A 25,407-nucleotide genomic window follows, 5' to 3' on the forward strand; every position below is an offset into this window, starting at 1 on the left:
ATTCGACTATGGACTTTGAATTGTAAGCAGAACTTTACCCCCTGGACTTTGCTCTCTTTAGTCCATTAACCACAAGTACTAACCATGGTATAGTACAAGACGCGCTAGATGTTTGATGAGAGATTAACTTTCGCGTCAACCCAAAAGCGCCGCAATGATAGGCCTACCACAGACAGTTACGGTCACAGTAGTTAATGGTAATGGTGCGGGCCCAGAAGATAAACCATAGCGAGATATGGGCGACCAATCACAAGGCAGATCCATTTAAAGATGCATTACATCATGGCCAATTTTAGTTAGGCCAGAAATTGGCCTAACTCTCCATAGAGTCCCGTGTTCAGTAGTCCACTTAAGGGGAAGCTAACAAAGAGAGGGAGTAGGGTGACTGAAAAGATCAGATGTGAAAATCTATCAATTGTGCACACATTAATTAAATCAGAGTTTTAAGCTTAAAATACAATATCCAGAGTAGGCCCCTGCCCCCTATGCACAATGGGCAAGTGGACTACGGGGTAGTCTAGTCATAGGTATTTCCTCCAATACCTAATGGTCTAGTTCAGTATCGGTCTGGGACACAAATACCGATACCGCCCAACCATGTTTTGAAAAACAAAAATACCAAAATGGCGTCTGCTTCAAGAGGAAGACTGCTTTCGTTTGTTCTTCTTTTTTTGTTTACTTGGCCATCTTCTCAGCAAGGAACAGATACACTTACGACAGATAATAGTGTAGTAACGGACCCACCTTTAACCAACGCTCCCACGGACCCACCAGTCGTTGTAACGAGCCAGGCACCATTACCAACCACTGCCGTTCCTACGGACGCTACTGAATTGCCAGAGAATACAGGTAAGCTTATAATATTCTGTCGGTCGGACATCCGGGCATGAACCGGCTGACAATAGGACTGGAGTGAAAACAACATTCGCATTCACTGAACTCTGGAGTGTATTAGACTGCGGAACTCAGTCCTCAATGATAGTCAGTCACTTATCTTTTGGTCGTTATATATGTGACGTGTCAATCAAAAGGAGACACTTTTGGGCAGGTTATCAATTTTGAGATTTTTACATATCTTAAATATAGAGATATTTTGCTCCACAACACTGTTTTCCCCAGTGAAATCGAACATTCCTAAGCGAAGATATTGAGTTCGTAAGTTATGGTATTATAAAACTGGAAATTGAGATATCGACCTTTAAAAATATTATTGCCAATGCCAATGCTGAGCCTGAGAGTAGGAATTACCTTGAAAAATGCCTCCAAAAATACAAGATGCCAGTTATATTCCGGTCTGAAACTATCAGACAATATTTTTAACATTAATAACATCACAAATTCGCAACAAACCCAAATTGTGAAAAATCAACCCCGGGGCCGGGCAGATTTTTGGCTATTTCTCCATTTACGATCCTGCCCAAAAGTGTCTCCTTTTGACATGACACGTCACATATGACTAATTGACTATCATTTGAGGACAGAATTAGGCTTAGCATACATCTTCTGAGGTGCAGTTTCAGACAATAGCTTTGGATTATTGGGGCAGCCCCGGCAGAGGTTATCTTTTGAATTCTTTCATGACCACTGAAGCATAGTCAAGCCTGTCAAGGACACTCGGCGTGAATTGAAAGACCATGTCACTCACCACAAAAGAATGTCAAAGGTCACCCGACACCAATTTGGTGTACTTCCGCGCCTCGGGAAAATGATGTTAAGGTTAGTGTCTGGGAGTGTATCACAAGTTATCACATTACTGAGTACTGTGTACATGTACATTGTAGGTATGCCAGGCAAACCTTAGTTAACACATTTGCTAGTCAACCAAATTCGCCTATTCAATACCGGTACATATTTTACATGTCATACATGTAGTCATAGAAATGTAAAAGAACAGGCTGGTCAAGGAAACCTATATATGTTTTCTATAGGGCCTACTTCACTTGACCCAAATATATGATTTTTATGGTGATCAGACAATCGCACATGGAATTTTAGAGGGATTTTGATAGCAGTTCCATGATTCATTGTAATTTTAAAAAAGCTGCTATCATAAATAATGAGACTAAGATCTAGAAACACCCCCGAAATGCCATTTTGGGGAATTTTGCTAGCTGAATCTTTTTGATGAAAGTCAATCTTTGACAAGATGTAACTTTGCTACGGAAAGTGATGAAAAAAAGGTTTTCAGTTTTGGCTTTTGTTTAAGGGCTTTAATTTGATATATAAAATGATGCAGTTTGATGGCAAATTTGAATTCACTTTCTTAGCATACCTATACTGTGACAGGTTCGACTCTCTGCAAATAAAAATATGCGATAAGTTGTTTTCCTTCATGCACTCCAAGTCCAATGCTAGGCATGATGATCACAAAATTTTCAAGTAGGTTTTTTCACATGGAAATTATTTTGTTCAAAAAGGTGATCATTTAACTTAAAAAATGAGGGGTCAACCATGTATGTAGCTCAAATATCAACAAAGTTATGGGCAAATGTCTGTTTTTAAAATTTTTCATTTTTCTGCGGCCATCATTGACAATGCCTTACAATGACTTAGGCTCGTTTTATCTTTTCTGTTTCGGGAGCTCTATTGTTCAGAAACGAAAATGCAAGGGATTGTGTTAAATATTGATCTGTTCCTTGAATTCATTGTTAACTTTGAAGTACCAATCAGCTTATTTCAATAGAGGTACTGTAGATACCTGTTGTTAATAAACAAGGATGGATAAGACGAGATTATGGGACACCAACTGTGTGTGGAAGACCGGTGTATTTAGTGATCTAGCGCCCTTTCGCTTGAATGTCCTCTAATACCGATAGGCCTTTGATGTTGGTAAACTTTGGGCTTTCTTAATTCATCTTTTTGTTGCTAATTTTACCCTTCTATGCAGTTGGAAAACTTAAGGTTAAATGCAATTGATTTTCAAGGCTTGATTCCAGAGGGGCGGAAGTTAATAATGGAAACAGCCACGCAGAAAAGAATGAACTCAATCAATCTGAACTAGAACACGGACAAACCGCGGCTCGTGAGTCATCCTATATGTTGCAGGGATAGGGAAGGGGCGACCATGATAGGACCATATGGGCTGATAGGGGGGTGATTGTGGGCAGCCGTTTTGACAATTTTCCTTTGGATTTTCTAAATTTTCAATTTTAAGATTATCCTGGATGATATCTGTCGTGAAATAAATCAATGCTTCTATAGGCTATAATAGCCCTAGTATGCCTATTTATACCCTGATTATGCAATATATAGGCCTACAACAATAACTACAACAACAGTAACAAAACCAACAACCAATATTTTGTTAATCTAATTTGTAAAAATATATTCATAGGCCGCGCCTAGACTAGTATAGCCTAAAAATTCCTGAATTATATAATGAAAAAAAAGCGGGCAAAAACAATCAATCGCTGCAGTCAGAAAGAAAAAGCGAACAAGAAAAAAGAAAAAAAGTGAGAGAAAAATAAAATAAAATACCGTAGATGGAATGGACCATATAGGGACTCGAACACGTACCAAAGTTTTCCAGCTCAAAACTATAGTATTATATAGTCGAACGTGACCGCGCGCTAACCGATTGAGCTACTGAGAGATCTGTGAAATCGATTGAGCTCAAACTGACTATTATGGAATAGTGCATACCAGGCTCTTATGGTAAACAATCTCATCACCGCTGTAAATGTCGGAGGTATCGATGGCGAAAAACCTCGATTTTTGCAAAAGTAGCTTAAATTTGGAGTGAAATTCAAATGGGAAAGGAATCGACATACTTTTGAGAAATAATGTAGGCAGTTAGAAATCAAAATTAATGTTCCACAATCCAGATATCGATAATGTAACATAACAGTGTTTTGTGGTACAAGATTCTCGAGAATTGTGCCCAAAAACGGGCTAATGAAGTTTAATCGGTACTGTTTTTGGTTCTTCCCCATGGCAACATTATTTCTTTGGTCGATTTGTAGTTCAATACAAAAAGGAGAAAACAATCACTCGGCGTAGTTTTATACGGAGCGAATATTTGAAAAAACTGCATGGAGCGTGTTTTTGATCTTGTGAACACGGTGCGTAAAAATGATATAAACGAAGGATTTTCAAACGGATTCTAAAAGTTTGTATAAAGACACAACAATAATGTTAAGATACGTCCATGCACCAACATTTGACTCACTGCGATATTTGATTGCTGAGAAAACGCGGTTTTAGAGAACAACTTTATACGTCTTTTATCGTTTTTTATCGTTTCTTCGTGTAACCTTAAGCAGTTTGCCTATCATCAACATGGACACATTTTAGTAAACTGAATAAACTCATTTAACTACTCTACTCTCCTCTCCTCTCCTCCCTCCTCTCCTCTCCTCTCCTCTCTCTCCTCTCCTCTCCTCTCCTCTCTCTCCTCTCCTCTCCTCTCTCTCCCTCCCTCCCCTCCCTCCCCTCCCTCCCTCCCCTCCCTCCCTCCCTCCCTCCCTCCCCTCCCTCCCTCCCCCCTCCCTCCCCTCAGCTTATTTCAACAGAGGTACTGTAGATACCTGTTGTTAATAAACAAGGATGGATAAGACGAGATTATGGGACACCAACTGTGTGTGGAAGACATGTGTATTTAGTGGTCTAGCGCCCCTTTCGCTTGAATGTCCTCTAATACCGATGTTGTTGTAATACTGATGTTGGTAAACTTTGGGCTTTCTTAATTCATCTTTTTGTTGCTAATTTTACCCTTCTATGCAGTTGGAAAACTTAAGCAGTTTGCCTATCATCAACATGGACAAATTTTAAAATCATAACTCCTCTCCTCTCCTCTCCTCTCTCTCCTCTCCTCTCCTCTCTCTCCTCTCCTCCTCTCTCTCTCCTCCTCCCCTCCCCTCCCCCCCCTCCCCTCCCCCCCCTCCCTCCCTCCCCTCCCCCCCTCCCTCCCCTCCCTCCCTCCCCTCCCTCCCTCCCCTCCCTCCCTCCCCTCCCCTCTCCCTCTCTCTCCTCTCCTCTCCTCTCCCTCTCCTCTCTCTCCTCTCCTCTCCTCTCACTCTCTATCTCCTCTCATCTCATCTCTTCTCTTCTCTTCTCGTCTCATCTCATCTCATCTCATCTCATCTCATCTCATCTCATCTCATCTCATCTCATCTCATCTCATCTCATCTCATCTCCTCATCTCATCTCATCTCATCTCATCTCATCTCATCTGACCGATTTTTGCACGATGCGTGAACAAGTAAGCCCCCTATACCTAATTCTTGGCAACACTGATTACTAGCGATTAATGTATATTAATGTATATGTTTCTACTCTGGGTCATTTTCACGAGCCACTCCCGTCTAGGCTAAAGTACCTATACACCCAACGCATGTCAATTGAAGCTGTACAATTTATCGCGAATTTACGACCGTACAATTTAGACACTTCTTTTGTCTAGATTAGCACCGACCCTCTCATCTCACGTTTTTCATGTCAGAAATTAACATAACTCCCGAAACCGAAACAGAACTTATCTTCGTTCAACTTTTCTGTAGTCAACAAAAGACTAGAAAAGGATTGATAACAATGAGATCCGAAACGGAAAACTGAAACCGAATTCGAAACAGAAAAGATGAAACGAGGGTTACTCGTACAAACAGATCCAGATCCACATAAAATATATATTTTTTTGAAAACCAGAACCAGCTGTGTGTTACTCGAGAACTCTAAAATTTTGCTGAGGTGTAATTTTAGCAACTTTTTTGATACAATCGCCTGTCGCTGTCGTGATCGGCTGTGTTTACTTCTGAACTTCCATCCTGTCCATTGCTTTGCTCGAGAAGTCTAGCCAAGAATTTGCTCACCGATAGCTTCACATTCTAGGCTAGAGACCATTGCATTCAAAATCTAATCAGATTTGCTGAAGCATGACAATGTTCCTTTTTCATATCATGGTGTGTTTTTTAGAAAATGGAGGTGCATTTTTTTAATTCCAAGTTCCAATACTGCGTTCCTCCTGTGTTTATTCTAGAAAAGTTGACTTTGTGATATATTTTCATTTCAGATCTGGGACCATGCATTTGTGATTTGACTATAAATGGTTGTGATGTAAACTGTTGTTGTGATCCAGACTGCACCACAGATGATAGAAATACATTTAGTGAATGTATTGAAGATACCAATGTGTAAGTGATGAGACTAGGCCAAATGTAATTGGTCTGGGTTAATATTTTGAAACCCATACTCCCCCAGTCCCCCTGTATTATGGCTTTACCTTCTATCTTCCACAACTGGAGTGAGTATTTGGAATGGAAGTTCCCAATTGTCTATTCTATTCGAAACCCATACTCCCTCTGTGGAAGACTTCAGCAAAATCTTTCACATGGGTAGTGTGGATTTTAAATGGAATAGCCCATTGAAGGGTCAAATAGTGTCATTAATTTATCTTTATGCTTGAGTTTTTCAAAGGTTTGTGGATGCAGCAGCACATCTTTGTTGGAATGTGTTATAAACAGAATGCAAACAACAACACACCTTGAATCTAAGTTTGCTGGGCACATAATCCAGAGGTACAATATTTTGCCCTCCCTGTACTCTTTTGGTTCTATCTCAGTGGGATTTAGACCTAGTTCTTTCAGTGGATATTTTCACTTTTTTTGTGTGTACAACTGAATGTTGTAGTTCTGAGTGAATACAAAAGGGGATAGTCCAAATTGTTTACAATCATGGGGGTTACTCAGTATAAATTATAATGAACATACGGGGATGTGCTGCAATCATGGGCCACATATTTTTCCTAAAAATATCTAACCTAAATGTCCTTTTAAGTTAATTGGCCAAAAATGTTGACTTTGGCAGCGATAATTCCAAATTCTGAGCGGCATATTCTTCCCTAAACATAAACTTGAGCACCCTTCCTCAAATCATGGTAATGGAAGAAACCCTTTAGCTTCTTGAAAGAATAAAGGTCATAGCCAGAATTTCACATGTGCCCCGACCCTCCCATAGCCATACCCTTGGTGCTGGATGTCAAAATTAATGTGAACAAAATATGTCACTCATTGACGTAATATGCTAGATGTCAACAAATAATGGTGAAGAATTTTCACCAAGTAAATCAAACATCTTGGAAATGTTTCCAAAGTGAAAAGTTTGTTCATTTCTTTTCCTTTTTTCAGAGTTGATGAGCGCTTGTGCATTCAGAGTGACATCATCTTTCTTGAGAATACACCAGAAACGGTAGACACATCTAATCCAAGCTTGTTTTGCATCGTAACTGATAATTGTAAGCAACTTACAAAATGAGTCCACTGACTTGTATCAGTGTTAAATTGAAAAAGATAGCATTGCTTGTATGCTTTTTTTTCAAATTTGCAAAAAAAGGGAATAACTTTGAAAGTTTGCACAATACTAACAGGGCACATAAATTTACCTCATTTCTTATGGCCAGAAGATTTAGGTGAGAAAATTAAGCTTTATCCCCTAATATGAACCAACCAAGCACTGGGTGCAAGATATTCTAAAGTTATGTCTATAAAAAGTTGTTATGAAATATCTTGTGTTATGAGGGGAAAACAGAATGTGTGATGAGCTTGATTCAGGATTCAGGAACTTCTCTTGTTGCTCCATGAAAAAAAAAATTGATTAATTTGTTGTCATTTTTGCTTTTCTCAGTTGAAGAAAGGAATTACTATACCATTCCTCAGACAGTTGAAACAGTAGAGCGTTTTGAAGAACTGACTGACCAATATGGAGATACGTCTTATGCTGCACCACCATACCAAAATGAAACCTATGCAGACTTTTATAAGGTATGTATTTGCACAATGTATATTGAAAATAATGCACAACTTAGATAATGATGTGCTGAATACAGAGTTCTACTAGACTTGCACTGGAGTCATACAACTTGAGTTGAGTTTTTACCCAGGTGGGTCCACTGGTAATTGATCAGTGGGTGTCATCCATGAACAAAGATTAACATCAAAAGGGTAATTTTCAAGAACGAAATACTGTAAAAGTGGAATTTTTTTTGCGAAAAACAGCTACCGCAAAAATAAAAACACACAAATATGTGTACCATATTTAAAACAAGCAAATTGAGAAATACAGGTACATGTACAGTATTTCTTGGTCAAGAAATCTCATCAAGGGTCCTTTGAGAACAAACGTGTATGAAATCAGGTAAACTTTCTGACCTTGAGAGTTTTAAGTGTTTTTTCCAAAATAAAATCAGGGAGTTGTATCTCAAATCCCAAGTGTAATGTATGGTTTAGAGTAAGATAATGCCAGTGCTTATCTTGAAATGACATTTGCCATGCTTGTTTAGGGGTGCACTTTCAAATAAATTCTTATACAGGTTAGAGTGCTTTTTGAATGGATGACACCACCATGTCAACGTCAAGTTGCCTCCGAGAGTTTCTGGAAGGCTGAATCGTTACTATGTACAAAGAGATTGCATTACAAGCCAAATGTCAAAAATAGTAGGGTATGTGTGGTCTAGCGGTAGAGCACAGGTTTCATGAATGTGAGATTGTGAGTTCGAGCCCACCGTGGACATGCATATTGTGGTGCCCACTGCCCTAGAATAAGGTGCTTGACCTCAATTACTTCTCTCTACCCAAGTGAGAAAAAATGGGTACCAGCATTCTTTATTGCTGCCAAGGTAACAGACTCTAGTTGACTGTGGAGGAGGTGTAGCGATCCTCCAACAGCAACATTATATAGTCTGGCCCAATTGCCAATGAAAGAGATGGATACTCCGTTCACAGGTTCGCCTCCTTTATTTACCTTTATTTGATGTCAAAAATAATATAAGTTCCATGCTGCAATCCAGGAATCTTATCGTACCAATTTGAAGAATAATTGTCCTTTTATAATTAAAAAATATTATTGAAATCCACATGTGAATCGACACACACCGTCATCATCCCTATATCTTCGTGTTAAAAATTGCCGTGATAGTACGATGAATCCTCACGTTTTTCAACAACTACGCATGGTGATTTTATTCGAGATAGGCCGTGCAACTCAGGCTAAGCATACAATTTGAGATTTTGGCGCCTGCCACACTGTTTCTATTCTATGTTTTACGATTTTCGCATGATCAATATATGGCTGGCCGTAATCGCCACAACGTGGAGCTGCTACGCGTAGCTTACTTTTCGCTTCGCGGAGCTAAATTGACCAATCATGTTAGATCTTTTCATTACGCGGAGCCAGTGGATGCATCCTCGTTCCAGAGAGAGAAAACTCTTGCCAAAATTAATGTTTACTATGGGGATTTTAAATGAATCGATTGTAAATAAACCACGACCAGTTGTACAGGATCAATACCATTGTTTGATTAGTGTATAGTCAATGTTACCTTGCATGCATGTGTCATGTGTGTGGCGTGTTTGTTTGTTTGTTTGTCTACTGTGTCAGGCCAGGATCACTGACTCCCACGGTACTGATACTCTCATACTATCACGGTGATCATATTGTTGAATGTTGTTGACTTAAAAATAATCATGATGCAGTCATGTCTACAGTAGAACTCACCACGACCTTTGAAGGACTTAAACCCTATTAAAAGCTATTAAACCAAGATAGCACTCAATGAAAACGGCTCAACTATGTTACATCAGATCTTCTCTGGTTAAATACACACTGCACTTGTGTCTGTTTTACCTGTGCAATGAGCAATGAGCTGGTATTATAGTTTCAGTTTGGTGAGCGATTATAAGGCGAGCGCTAGGTAACAATACTGTGGGCTTTTGTTTACGAAATGAGACAATAGTCTGCTTATTGTTAACCAGCGTTCTTGAAAATGAGAAGCTTAATGACTTAACACGGGTTAGAAATAATTTCTTCATATTTTTTGGTACAAAAGTACCAATATTTCCAAACACCTAAATTAGCTCTACACCTAAATTAGCTAAAAATTTAGGACATGTTACAAAACTATATTTTCTAGAATTTCAGAGAATTCTTTAAATATTGGCCGGTTATTTTTTACACAGTAGTGACGTCAACTAGGCAATGGCCTATACTTCTAACATACACTATTTGTAGAGGTCACGCGTCAATGGTGAGCGCACTGAGTATTGTGTATAGGAAAACGGACAGTAACTACAGTATGTATGGCCTACTACTAGTATATAAAGTAAATCCGAACTGGTTTGCAGTTTGCTGAAGGTAGAATTCCGCAGGGACACCGCGCAGGTTATACAAATTAGCTCCCGGCGATACACTGCAGATCGCAGAACTGTGTGCATAGTATACCACCACTCTGCCTAGCTATATAGTTATGTACAATACTGTATGAGTTTCTTATGAGTGCATGTCCATCTTAATAATAAGTCAGTTCGTACTTTTCATAAACTACTTTTTGAATCATAACTTTCGTGACCGAGGATATCTTGCAACCACGTGACGCTTCGTCTGGCAAATTCTTAATGAATAAATTAAGCTTCACGTAATGAGTAAGTCGTACTTAATTAGTCAGTTTTACCTCCGAGTAATGAAAAACTCTAACATGATCATGATTGGTCAATTTGGCTCCACGGAGCAAAAAGTCAACTACGCGTAGCAGCTCCACGTTGTGGCGGTTGCGGCCTACCATATCAGTATCCCATATGATATTTCTATTGCAAGAAAATTTTATTTGTTGTCAGGTTTTATCTTAAATACACTAACTGGAAATTAAATACACTAATTAGTGAGGACCGGTATTTTGCTGTGGATATGTTTAACTGCAATTTGCGGGTAAAAAATTTGAAATCCTGAGTAAAAAGTTTGATCATATTCAACTCTTTGAGAAAAAATTTATATAAAAGAATGCATGTGAAATCCAGCTGCAATACAATGTACATTATTGACACACTATCACTCTCTTTATCTACGGCAATAATAGAATATCGATTTCAATCGAATTGAATACGATGCTCAGTTTTGAGTTTGTAGTTGACTACTAAGCGACCTAAGCGATCGATTGCTAGCCAATCAGACAGAACTCCTTTTCTTGCGTTCGGTGAAATACCAGTCGCCCATCAACGGAGTATTAAATTTATATTTATCGAATAGGAAGTCGACACTGTGCGACATGAATGGGACAATTTAATATATTTGTACATCCATATCAAAACGATGCACTTGTCGGCTGCTACATGTGTCCTATTTTACATAATAGTTAGGAATAAATACCAGACTCATCTCAAGTGGAGGTCACCTCAAATCATACCAAAGTCACTTGATTTAGGAATACAGAGAACATATTCCTAAACTATGTGATCTGGGGAAGTGACGTCCACTTTAGATAGTCTGGTATTTATTCCTAGCTATTATGTGAAATGAGACACATGTAGCAGCCGACAAGTGCATCGTTTTGATATGGATGTACATATATTTGCAAGAATGTACAGACTATTTTGATCAATTTTTGTTTACTTGTTGTTTTCTTATACAATGCAGTCAGGAGATGCAATTTACACCATTTATGAGAGTTTGTCTCTAGGAGTCGTTGGTTTACCAGCGCCACTACATACCAGTGAATGTGAAGATGGCAATCCAGCTTGTAAGTTGATATAGTTCTAAAATAAACAACAAGAATAAGGTCTATTGTATTGGATTTAATTTGTGCCTGGCCCTTATGTAGTGCCTTTTACAGATTCTGACTGAAAAGGCTGACTTAAACTCTCCAGGCACTAATTAGGTTGAAACTGGTACAGTACCCTGTTCATCTCTATATATGCCTGGTATCTTACAGAACACATTATTTAATAGGTCTAGTTTTCAAGTCAATGTACCTGTTTATGCTTCATATCTGTTGCAATGCACCTGCTGCAAATTAGGAGTGAGGGGGCCAGGAGCGAGGGGATACAATTATTTTACCTGCCAATCTGCAATCACAATACGCTGGCGAAGTGACGTAGTTGATCGGATTAGCTACCACAGCAATAGATGAATTCAATTTTGACTATATCGCTCCGCACTACAATGTTCATGCGGTACCGATGCATTGAACCATAGATGTCAAAGAAATGCTAATCACTTGCACCTGTAAGATAAGTTTCTTTGAAAAGAGCGGTATTGTATTCAATCTATTATATGATTGAAGACAGGTGATCAGGTGTGCAACCTGCTGTAGTGCAGAGCGATCTATTCAAAAATTGTATTCATCTATTGCTGTGGTAGTTATTCTGATTATGACGTCACTTCGTTAACGTATAAAGGATAGTATATAAAAACAAAGATTCATATCGTTGATCTAATTAAACATAATAGTAAGAAGTACCGGTATTGAAAACTTTTTTTTATATCTACAGCTTACTTGTATAATGAGGGAACAGAGTGTGTTAGGAGGATATCCAACTTACAAGACCAATGCCAAGGAGACCCAGCCTTGTCTGCTTTGTCCTACTATACAGGATTCAAAATTGTAACAGTAAGTCATTTTCAAAAGTTGGTAAGCATAAGTGACATCAATTTTACTTCATTTCATGCATCCTGCTAGGATGTGTATTCTATGCGATATCAAAAAAGTTCCAAAAAAATACTGTAGGATTTTTCCATCTACAAGCATACTGTAAAAACTTGATAGTTAGCATATGTGCTTACTATCGAGTGCTTTTAAATCATGCAAACATGAAGAGTCACATCTATAAGAGTGTAAAGGGTTTTGAAATCATCGATACACATAGTTATATACGAACAAGTAAACCTGCAAATGTGTGTCTCCATTAGCTCAGTTGGTAAAGCACTAGACTTTGGAACAATTTCATGTTTTCAAAAGCGCTTGATAGTAAGCACACATATGCTAACTATCATGTTATATGCCTCTAAATGTGGTTTTTTTATGATGAAAGACTCAAAAGGCAGACACTTTCCACAAAAACCTTATTTGGAGTGTGAGCAACTATAATACAGATACAGAAGACTGTACAAACATGTATCATTGTAAGACCAATCTATATATTGTAATGTTTTTGTGGAGGGTGTCTGCCTCTTATCTCTTTCATCAAAAAACCCTCATTTAGATGCTTGTAGACGAGATTCTGCGGCATAGTATTGTGACTTTCGTGTGTGCATTTATGTTTATATTTGTGACACAATCTAATCCAGTCATACCAATGGCGGCAACAGGTAATATGCTGAGGAAAAACAAAACACTCTGAGGCCTAACACAAACCCTTATAATTTCACGCAATGACTGTAAAACACATGGTGCAAAGTATTATAACTCATTACTGCCATAAAGATAATTGGAAATCTATTTTCCGCTCACTGTTTTAATGCGCATTTGATACATGATGCACAAGTATGCGGCTTAAACTCTCTGCGATTCAGCGCGCTTGTTTGTGTGTTAAGGAAAAATAATATGGGTTATATATGTGTGAGACTGGAACAATTACGCACTTGCGGTCAATTGTGAGGTGTTAATGATGTACATTTGCATCTGCATGTTTACAAATAAAATATGATTGGATCACCCACATCGGCCATATTCATGAGGTTATGAATGTAGTACGGAATGTAATAATCAATAGATATAAGTTCCTATAAAGTTCTTTCCTATCTTGTGTTGTTCTACAGACACCCAGCTTTCTTCAGGACTTCTCTCCTCCCGATCCACGCCTTGTGAACATGACAGAGACCCCTACAGTTCGGCCCACACCAACTACTGATCCGAACGCAACAAACATTCCCATCCCCACCACGTTTTCAGATAATGATTCATTATACGACAGTTTAGAACTCCTGGAGATCACAGTCAGGGAACCTGTCCTTTGTGAATCAACTTTGGGAGTGCATATACCATGCAATTTTGATGGTGGTAATGTGCCAATACCAGATTATAATTCTACATCAGGGATTTGCGAGTATATCCTTAAGGAGGTAAGATTTGTGTGGTCAGTCAGTTTTTTTTATAATTTATTTTAAAGCCATAGCCAAAACATGCATAGGCTTCATTAACTTTTATAAATAGCTCAAACAGGTGTGAATTGGGATATTTCTCTACTGTATACCACTTTATTCATGTTTAAGACAGTTCAGAACTGTGAAAAAACTGTTTTCAGGATGTCCAAATTTTGACTCGGAAAGGAACAAAAAAAACTTACCTGGAATTTCCAAAATAGGTTTGGTATTTTTTTGTTTGGGTAACACTGTTACCTGATGTGATGTTTTGGATGACCAACTCTCCGTCTACGTCTCTTATTCTCCTCTCATGTCTCTCTTACAGGTCAACTACTACATCACTCACAATGGCACCAATGGCATTACGGATGCAGAGGTTCAACTAGTATTGGGCTCACACAGTATGGATGGCTTGTCTCTTACTCAGTTCTTCTCGACTAGCTTTATAAAGGTAATCTGATGGATTCATCAAGTACTATTTACTTAATGTACACTTTTCTTCCCATATAGGCCAGCATGCTTATAATTATATGCTTTTTAGGCTTGAGCATTTTGCTTGAACCTGCACGCATCAGGACCCAAACAAACAAACTTGAGTTTTGCCATGGGATACCTTGTCATCCATGCAATATACCTGTTAGGGAGGATTTTACAAAAAAGCATTCAACTAATCAATTTCTTGCGATTTGAACACATATTGGTCCCGCAGTGGACACTGTTCAATATGCTGCATCAAGTATAGCAACATGGTGCATGACTGGTGTGAACAATCATACCACACCACCACCAATGCGATGTCGCCAGTGTGTGATTGATCGTGCAGTTTTTGCTTACCGCATAAGTCATCTGTATGAACTGATTTTTTTAAAAGTTTTCCGATCAGCTGATGAAAAGGCCTATCGCAAAATAAAGATAAGATTTGTCAGTATGACAGTATGGAAATATATTTCCCCATACTAATTTTAAGGATCCATGAGAATTCTTTATCCTTCTGAGGGGATGTTGAGCTGTCAGTGAAGTGAGCCTGTGAACAGCAAGCCATGCCTGTACATGAAATCACAGTAAATTTTGAGAAGAGAAGGATGAAAACACCCCTGGTTGTCCCAATTCATTACGAGTGTTTCTTTGAATATTTAGCTTGCCATCCCACCTGTCACATACCAATCGCATCCACAAACCAAACATGTTTTATTCTCAAATGTCTTTTAGCAAAGTAACCCACCAAAGAGATACAGGATGGAACATTTGCACCTGTTTCACTCCTTGTTTTTCACCTATAACTTTACATGGTCTAAGGTAAAAATATTGTTACCAGAGCAGAAACTTATTTTTAATTTTCAACTTCTTTTTTGCAGTTTTCATTTTCTCTGTCTTTTTTTTTTTAAAAAAATTGTTTCCATCTTATTATTATTTTTAAAAGAGATTGTTAATTTGTTTGTTTTTAGTATTTTTGTTTTTGGTTAGACCCAAGGGTGTTGTTTTTAAAAACATTTTTAATATTAGTTCTTTGATCTGAATTTTAGGACATTTGTTCAAGTTATTGAACAATGTTGTATTTTATTTAATTTTATTATCATTATTTTCATAAAGAGGTTGTTTTGACCTTTCGACTGCTCAGTGCCAGAAGTGGGTAAGTGCAATAGCCGCCGTGTGTAGCTGCCATGTGTAGATGAGCCCAATATACTGTGTGTAAATTGCCAAATGTTCACAGGGCAGCTATTGCATTTCAGTCACTTTGTTTGCCTTCAGTTTGTCAAACTAACATAAAACTAACTTTAACACATCAAATACATCATCTGCAGAGTACACTACTGTACGATTCTTGTTAAAAATTATTTCAAATAATCACAACCGGACATTGCTCTATTTTGGCATAAATTATTTGTTTGCATGATTTCATTTTTTTATTAATTTCAAAGCTGGGGTACTACTATTCATGGAATTTACATGCATGATGCATCCAATTATTTCTAACCAGTTTGATCAAATGTTACACATTTAATGCTGAAAAACTTGTGGTTCTGTCTCAATACATGGATCGTGGGTTTCACTACCGGAAGTCAGTTTGTACCAAATTATTTCCCACAAGGTAATAGGTGTATTGCATAAAATACAGCTCAGAGGTTAATCCATCTTCTTTGTTATTGCTGTGGGAAGGAATTTCAGTCAAATTGAGACTTCTGGAGGACAAACTCAGGATCCACATTCATGAAAGAACATCTTTGTTGGTTTTTATATTGAATGATTAAAATTTGAAACTTTGATCCAAACACATGAAAATTATTCTTTCTTCAGAATTTTCTCCGATAAAAGATGGGGTAGCCATCTGAGGAAAACTTCTATCACCAGAAGCCATGTATTGCAAAGTTTCCTACTATACTTTGCTTCACAATATTTTCCATGAACAGTCATCAAGCAGTCTGTGCGTATGTGATTGTTATTGATTGGATGCCAGGCTAAAACCTTCATCATCTTATTATTCCACTTTCAAAGATACCCGCTGATTTATATTTCACATCAATGTTCTTTGTAATTTAAGGTGATTTTTTATTGGTTTTGTACCACTATGGGTATGTGTATCAATTCAGATAATCATTTAGCACTCATCATCATGATTGTATTTTTCCTTTACTTCTAGTTTGATGAAGTTGATGTATTTGAGCGTAGCGGTAACCCTGGATATGTCATCGGTGAGCCCCTAATGGCAGGAAACCTGGTGCAATTGGCAGAACCTGATGGTATTATCAAGTAGGTCAAAAGTGTTATTGCAAGTTTCTTTAGGAGTATTTGTCTTTACAGTGGGATGGCCAGGGACACCTGTCTCCCCTGTGGGATTTTCATCTCCCTCCCTCCCCCCCACCCTGGGATGCTGGCACCAGGATTTGTTTAGATTTGTGGGTCTTTGACAATCACTGTAGCCCATAACTCCCTCTGTAAACAATCCTGGAGCTACATACACCACCGTGTCTTTTGTGAAATTGATATAATTGGGCCATTCCAGTTGATATCCGTACACCACTTATGGAAGACATGGCCTTATATATCCTCCAAACAGGGAGTGTAGATTTCAAATGGAGTTGCTCATTCAGGTAATCTTATTTGAAATCCCCATACTTAAGGTTATGTCTTTCATAGGGGGTGTATGGATTTCAGCTGGAATAGTCCATTACCTTGGTCAAACTGCATTGGTGTCTGCATTACTGTTAAACCCTTTGGAAAAGAGTAAGCTTGAAATATACAGTCTGAAGAAAAACAACTTAAACATGCAAACCTACATGCATAACATATATGGTACAGTTCTATTGCATTAATTTGATGTTATCCAGGACAATTAATTGATTCAAAAAGTGTAAATGGATGTGTGCTGAAAATGTCTATTATATGGAGTCCTTTGTATAAGATGTTAATGCCTCATGTTAAGTGCGGTTTTTATTCATCTCATCCAGTCAATGCAGTATTGCGCCCTCCCATATCTTATGATGTATCATTGTGTGTCAATACCTTATCAATATTGTATCTATGCAATGCCTGTTGATGACCAGGCGGCGGATGACATGATCGAGCCGGCAACTCGTGAAACCGCCTCGCCGTATGGCATTTTCCATATACTCAGTTAGTTTTGTGGGGTTCATTATCGAACCCCAACGGTTTTAGCTTGTATTTATATTATTTATCAACATAGGCCTATTTGTTTGTGATATTTCAAGCGTTTTAAAATTTCAAAATAATCCCATTCAATTACACGGTTGACGATGAAAATTTACTGAATTTAGGGAATGCACGTCATACACCACCTGTTGATGACTCAAGTTACGTGTGTTGCCCCAAGTAGTGTATCCCTACAAAAGTTTTAAACCTACAATGTTTTGTCCTTGACTCTTTGTATATGTCACATTGGCAGCATGTTGATTTGATAAAACTACTCTCATATTTTGTTCTGTAGAAAATCCATTGAGCTTGGCAATGATCGGAACAACTGGTTGACCATAGTGAAAGGTACGGCAGATGGTACATGTGTGACTGATGCCGACTCTAGGACACCTGTCACCTTTGGTGAAGACGTCAGATCAGGGTGTACTATAAGGTAAATTGGGTTATTCCAGTTGAAATCCATACACCCCCTATGGAAGACATGGCCTTAATCTTCCACACAGGGAGTGTGAATTTCAAATGGGATTACCTGAATGGGAGACTGCATTTGAAATCTACACCCCTTGTGTGGGAAGTAAAAATCCATGCACCCCCTGTGGAAGACATGACCTTAATCTTCCACACAGAGAGGGTGAATTTCAAATGGGGTTCAGGGTTTACTTTAATGCACAAAACGCGCATATTTACGCGTTCAGGCACTTTTCTGACTCCTTCAAATCCATAGTCCCCAAAGTCCAATGCGCATAAAATCTTGAAAACGCACGCTGCTCAGATATTGCAAGATTTGAATAGAGAAACACCCGATATTGTGCATTTATTCTCGGCTTTTGGCATTTAGGACCTACTCTCGATATGTAAGGTCCATCACATTTTGTCAGCATCTTACTTCTCAGGGGGCATTTTTAAATATTATTATTTTCTTCTAAAATTGCCCCCACCCCCTTCTGACTGCTCTAGATCCGCCACTGCTCCAAACAGTGGCATAGATTTCTTTTTGACTCGGGGAGGGGGGAGGGTGAAAAAAATGTCTTGGAAGTATTGTTAATCCAGCACCTTTTTGAGAAAGAATAAGTTTATGGTACAAAAAAATTGCCATTTTGAAGCTAAACTGTTGAAATATGGTGCAAAAGTGGAATAAATTCGTGCGAAGCACGCAAAACTTGGCCAAATATACAGGCGTCAACATTGGGGGATGATTGTATGGACCATCCCCATGGCAAAATATTGGGGGAGATCCCCCCCCTCCGGATCTATGCCTATGGCTCCAAAAACACACATATTGGTAAAAATGTCTTCAAAAATAATATTATAAAAATACCCCTTGGGCAATGTTTTTGACTCCTTCAGAGGAAAAATTCACAATTGAAAGGGTCAAAATTTTTTGAAAATACCCCTTCAGCAAAATGCTTAAAGAAAACCCTGATGGGGTTACCTGAATGGGAGACTATATTTGAAATCTACACTCCCTGTGAGGAAGATTAAGGCCATGTCTTCCATAGGGGTGTATTGATTTCAACTGGAATAGCCCATTGCATCCTTTTGTAAGCATATTAGGCAGATATAAGTGAGTGAATGAATTTGATCTCAGATTCAATCTCAAATGCTACCCTCTGGGTGAGTGTGTTTCCATGACAAAGCCTGTAAACATGTTAACCTGTATTGAATGAAGAGAAAGATACACATTGAAGATGATAGACTAAAGAAAGATGGTTATTCCTAATAAATCAGATGAGAAATTTTACTCGCAGCCTTTGGGTCAAGAGAAAGTCACTTCTTTAATAATGCTATCTCAAATGGGGTAATCCGTTTAAAGTCCAAACTCCCCTTGTGGAAGATTTTGGACATTCCTCCACATGGGGAGTATGAATTTAGCACATTAACTCTTTTTGAAACTCGCTCTCTCTTGGGTTGTATCAGAGGGTGTATGAAATTCAAATGGACCTAACGTGTTCATTCCATTTGAAATTCTTACTCCCTGCTGTGGAAGATATTTCTAGCATCTTTCACAGTGCGTGGATTTGAAACGAAATAGTCTAATGCAACTCAGGTATGATGCCATGAAGAAATTAATCAAAACTCAATTTCTTAGCCTAGCTACCTGTATTTTATCTCATCTTTCAGAGTTTCGTATGAGAACGTATCCAACATCTGTGAATTCATCCAAGCTAGTGCTCTCAACGCCTTGACTGGTCAGATGCCTGAATATGTAGCCATGTTTGGAAACTCGGCAGTGGAAGTTGTTGGTGACTGGGTGCCAATTATTGTTGATGACTTATTAGGGTTGCCATCGGTAAGTAGACAGCAAAAATAGTTTTAGGTGTGCAAAGTGCTTTTATCAACCAACAGGGGACACCATCCATATGGGGACATGATGCCAGTCAAATCTCAATGCGCAAATACCCTAAAATATTATAACTGGTCACCTTACAATGGTCAAACATGGTGACCTTAGGGATGAAAGCAAAACTTGACCGCCGGTTGACCGACGGTTGAACTGTGTTCCATTGTGTAGAACAATAGAAACCGGCTCCAACCGGACTGAACCGCCCGGAACCGGCAGTCGAGTTTTGATTTCATCCCTTATTTAGTTCATGTTTGTTTCTTAGTTTTTGTAAGATGGCCAGTTTGCCCTGGTTTTCACACAATTTGGGTAAGGGGTGTATGTCTTTATATATTGTACACTCATCGCTGTCACTCAAGGATGCTCACCTGTTTTCACACCTGCCATCTGTGGGGCGTGTATTCATTTGTGGAAAGTCAGTGATCTCTTTTCATGTGCCATGGTCTATAAACAAAATATAAAAATGCATGGAATAGTGAATATAGATGGCAGGTCAAGGTTTCTATAAAATTTGTGTAAAACGTTTATTGTAATAAAACAGATATACTGTCCAGACTTCTGTAGTCTTTTACATCATCTGTTACATGGCAATTAATTTACATTTTTGTAAGTTTGTATTTGTGTATGTTTGCTGTCAAACGCAGACATTTTTTAAATGAAACTTGATATTTCAACTGTGGATATTACTGCCACCGGGGATTGTCTTAGTTTTGGTACTTGATGATATAAAAATCGGTCCCTGGTAGACTGTTCAAAATCCAAACAAATTGTGTATAATATGTGTAAAACTGGGTCAAAGTCCCTGGTTAGACACAGAAAATCAGAAACAATACAGGGTCCATGTTTGCTGACAAACACATGAGGGGTGTGTGTGGGGGTGTGTTGGCGAGTAAATATAGTTCATTTTCATCATGCCCTGTCTTGCACAATAGAGTATCCTCAATGCATTATGGTTTGTCCACTCTGAAGTACAACGTAACAATGCGCGCATATACAGCGCGTAAACAGGGCGCAGTGCTGCGTCTCTGCTGCAGGTATGCGTGCCTTCATAGTCGGCACAATGTGTGCGTTCGTGTCGGTACTTCGTACTTCAGAGCAGACTGACTGTATGTCAGAAGTATTTATATACCTTAAAATTGTTCTGACAAAACTAAGTAGCATGATGCTAGCAAGTATCTCTGCAATTAACCACTAATTTCCACTATATCTCCTACCTCAGAGTCCATCATCTGGTACTTGCATCAACATGGTCATGGCATTGCATATAGAAGTGTTATATGCCAACGTAGGCTCCTTAGCTAATCCTCAAGCCAAAGTCATCGGTGTGAGATACAACTATGCTGAAGGAAAGATACTTAAATATCATGTAAGTAATTACTATCACTGTCATAATAAATAGGGACTTCTTTAACCCAGTAAGCCTATTTTGGCAGACAGTAAAAACTTGATAGTTAGCATATGTGCTTAGCGCTTTTTAAAACATGCAAACATGAAGAGCCCCATCCACAAAAGTGTAAGGTGTTTTGAGCAAATCATCGATACACATAGTTATATACAAAATGTGTGTCTCAACCCCATTAGCTCAGTTGGTAAAGCGTGGGACTTTGGTACAATTTTATGTTTTCAAAAGCGCTCGATAGTAAGCACATATGCTAATTATCGAGTTTTTACGGTATGTTAGCCAAACAAATAGTATGGCTCAAACTGCCACGCATGTTGGTTTTGCAGTACACATTTGTCTTCGAGATTTTAAAAACAAAACAAAATTTAAGTGAAAAATTGGTGAAATTTTTCATTATGTGGATAAGAATGAAAGTTTTGAGCCGGAAGGGGAAAAACCTGCATTCTGCATTGATTTTCAAATCATTACAAGCTTTGTTGTTGTTGTTTGTTCTTAACATGTATGAATTAATTGAAGACTAGTAGAAGGAGGGCCCAAATATAAAGTTAAATCATTTTGACTTTTATTGCCAGTTAGTTGCAGCTGAAGGATTCAAAAAAGCTATCTTTCATTTGAGCAAAAATTTTTTAAATCCCAAAACAATTAGTGCTGTACATTGCTGAAATTGGGAGCAGGGTGGTTAGTCAACTTGACATGTTATTCATTAAATGATTCTGTGAAAAAGGTCGCAGAAAAGTTGTCGCAGAAAAAAAGTACTAAAGAGGTTGCTAATTGTGCATCGAGTTTTTACGGTATGTTAATCAAACAAATAGTATGTCTCAAACTGCCACGCATGTTGGTTTTGCAGTACACATTTGTCCATGTCGTGATATGATATTGCATGACAAATTGGTTAACTGTTTTTATAGCCAAGCTGTTTATGAAGGGTGATTGACTACCCTGGGAATTAAATACTCACTCACCCCTGGGGGGGGGGGGGGGTCACTCCCACTGTGGCCTGTACACCATCTGCGATAATCAACTTTTGAAAAGTACCCTAAATAAGGATTTTTAACCCTTGGTTAAATGATACCCTAAACAAGTAACACACGCCTGTTTTCACATCATAAACAGGGATTTTATTCCTTGCATCAAATTTCATACGCTAAATTTCATTTCCGCGTACTAGCAATTGCAATTTTGCTACCCTTTTTTCCAATTTTTCGTGTTTTTGACACCCTATTTACGATACTCACGTATCGTGCCTACTCCCGAAAAACTACCCTTTTTACGCTGCTTTTTATTATCGCGGATGGTGTACAGGTCACAATGGGAGTGAACCCCCCCCCCCCGGGCACTCACCCAAAGTAGAAATGCTTAAATACTTCAAATGAGCAAAAGTCACCAACAAAACACCAGTCAAAAACAAAATAAAATCTAATTTGCTGCCCTCTATAATATAGTTATACTTTTATCAAATGTCACCGTCAACATGATCAATTCCAGTCAATAATGACATGATATCTAATTTGCTGCCCTCCTCTAGTAATACATTTAGCAAAAGTCACCATCAATACCCCTCAATAATTACATGAAATCCAGTTTATACTATGTTTACATGCATTTAGGGACTATAATATAAAGTAATGTCATTAGTTTTTAATTGTTACTTAACTATTTTCAATTTAATTGATTTTCAGTGTTCTGGTGCCTACTGTCAAGTTGGAGCAGATTCTCTTACCCAGAGTTTCGAAGTCGCTTCCTCCGTAGGCTTTGTAGAGACATCCGATTATCCGGAAGCAGTCTTGGCAGAAAGACCAAGCTTCGACTCCAAGTTGCCAAATGATTTCTTCTATCCATTCACATTTGGTAGCTCCACTAGATTACAATTAGATGTTAGGTTACTCTATGTACTAATATGTTGTTATGTTGTAGTATATGTACAGTCATGGGATATTAGGTTATGATATTGTATTTTTTAAGTAGAATATTATTTATTTATTGTTATTAGTTCTAGGTTGATACTGATTAGGTCTTTCCTTTTGTTATTTAACTCTTCTGTTTTGTTGAAATTTGTCGCGAATGGGTTGTAATGTTAGCAGAGCTTGTTTTGAGATATGGTCTATTGAACCCTCAAAAAACAATAAAAAACAAAGGATTTCCTAACTCTTTTACTACAGGGACGTGTAATCTATCAATGTAAAACTTATTTTGATGAAAAGTTGCCTAGCTGTCCAATATCTCAAAAAATGTAAATGCTGACATTACAGCTGATTTGTGGTAGATGATCACATATATGCACATTTTGGTCAGTTTTGAGTAACTCACAGATGCGAGTTGTACTCATATGGATAACAGCATATATTTAATGAGAGCATTTTCCATGTAGGTCGCTGATCTCACTGTCCGACCCTGCGGAAACAATCCATATCCTATTTCAACATCCTGGGTTGATACTATTGCTAAGTTGAACTTTCTCCTGGTAGGTTTTGCCATGTTGCACATGGCTATTATTATTTATCAGTACATGTTCTTGCGATAAACATGGACAAAACAGTGAAAAGCATATTGGTAACATTATTGTTGTGTTTTGCCATGTTCTCCATTGGAATGCAATAATTCTCATTAAGTTTATGGCCTTAGACTGAAAAATACAAAATGTTGATTTTGTATATAATGTTTTACATTACAATGTAAGTCGAGAACTTCCCGGCAGTTCCCAAACTTTCCAAATGGGTCGCAGGACTTGCCGGGAAAATTTCTAAAAAATACATCTCCATGCAGGGTGTATTGGTCATTTAACCCTCTTTTGACCCATTTTATCATGTGCAAACGTTTTCGCATGCGTTTGTCCCAATAAAGTCATTCTGGAAACTCGGTGGGATGACTTGAATATTGTACCCTTTGGAAATTTTGCCCAGTACGCTGCTGATAAGTTTCAGTTTGGAAAGTAACAGCATCTGTATTATGCTGAGGGTTGTTCCAAATATTTCTTATACAAATTGGGTCACAGGAAATTTGGGAAGCCCTGTGGTAACCTGTAAGTGTGTTTAGGAGCACTTATTAGTAGGGATGACCAGCACAACAGCTTACTCATTTGGACATCTTTTGTATTTAACATGCAGCACTGAACACACACAATTTCAATGGGGCTGTCCCTGGGGGGCTGTCCATGTAGAGACTATCTCACTGCATTGACCAATGGTTGCAGGCTTGAGTGCACACACAATGCATCAGTAGTATTATTATCAGGCTGTTTGTCAGATAGGCAGAAACATGTTTTGAAAAAGTCCCAATATGCACCCCTAAATATCAATTAATATATCTATAACTTGGCCAATCAGCTGACAGGAAGTCCCCCTCTGGTAAAGCTGAGTTTATGCTTTCAGTTACAACTACCCATAATTTTTCGTCCACAGCTAGCTAAAGTGAAATCTACAGGTTATTTGTATAAAAGAGTGATTTTACTGTAAATTTTCTCCAAATTCCAAGATATATTAGGTGAGTAAACTTTTTGTATACTATACTATATATATTTATCTAATTCCATGTGCAATTTCATAAAATATCATTACTATTTAGGGGTGCATATTGGATGATGAAATTTAGACCCTCTTAATTATGCAGTACCGCAGGCCTACATGCACAATGTACTCTGCAATGACCTTGACATTGCACATGAAATTGGTTCGATATTGTTATTATAATAAACAAAACTTGACTCATCCAATATAACTTGGAATTTAGAGAAAATTTGCAGTAAAATCAAATTTTGATTCAGATATACTGTAGATTTCAGCTAGCGGCCATTAACAGTCGCATAGTTCATATGTCTAACACCCCATGAGAAACTGAGCACATGGATGAGTCTCATGTGTAAAAAATGTATCACCAAATTTTGACAACTTGTTATTTAAGTAGAAAAACATGTAATTATGTTGATCTGTAGTGACATATTTTTATGCAAGGTTTCCAATTTTGCACTTTTTGGACAGATAATTTTTGAGCCTTGGATGCAAAATTCGGAAACCTCGCACAAAAAATCGTCACTACAAATCAACTTTATTACATGTTTTGTGACTTAAGGTAATACACTATTTTAAAGTGTTGCGATTTGGTAGTTCACAACATCTTCGAATGGTAATGAGCTTTGGCAAAATTGCATTGCTCATTTCCTTGCGATCGTAGTAGA

At 38.1% G+C, this 25,407-nt stretch overlaps 1 protein-coding gene across 1 annotated transcript; it reads left to right on the plus strand.

Annotated features, from left to right (window-relative positions):
* The first annotated feature begins 562 nt into the window (after positions 1-562).
* On the plus strand, positions 563-25,189 carry LOC140137639 (tectonic-3-like). The gene is made up of 13 exons (XM_072159373.1): positions 563-849; positions 6,008-6,128; positions 7,122-7,228; positions 7,618-7,754; positions 11,398-11,500; positions 12,252-12,370; positions 13,519-13,821; positions 14,168-14,293; positions 16,481-16,590; positions 17,786-17,926; positions 19,615-19,783; positions 21,054-21,200; positions 22,916-25,189. Exons 1-13 carry the CDS (start codon positions 624-626, stop codon positions 23,180-23,182), a joined length of 2,076 nt encoding a protein of 691 aa, XP_072015474.1. The 5' UTR covers positions 563-623; the 3' UTR covers positions 23,183-25,189.
* The last annotated feature ends 218 nt before the right edge of the window (positions 25,190-25,407 follow it).

This window comes from Amphiura filiformis, chromosome 17 (genome assembly GCF_039555335.1).
Source record: "Amphiura filiformis chromosome 17, Afil_fr2py, whole genome shotgun sequence".
Taxonomy (NCBI): Eukaryota; Metazoa; Echinodermata; class Ophiuroidea; order Amphilepidida; family Amphiuridae; genus Amphiura; species Amphiura filiformis.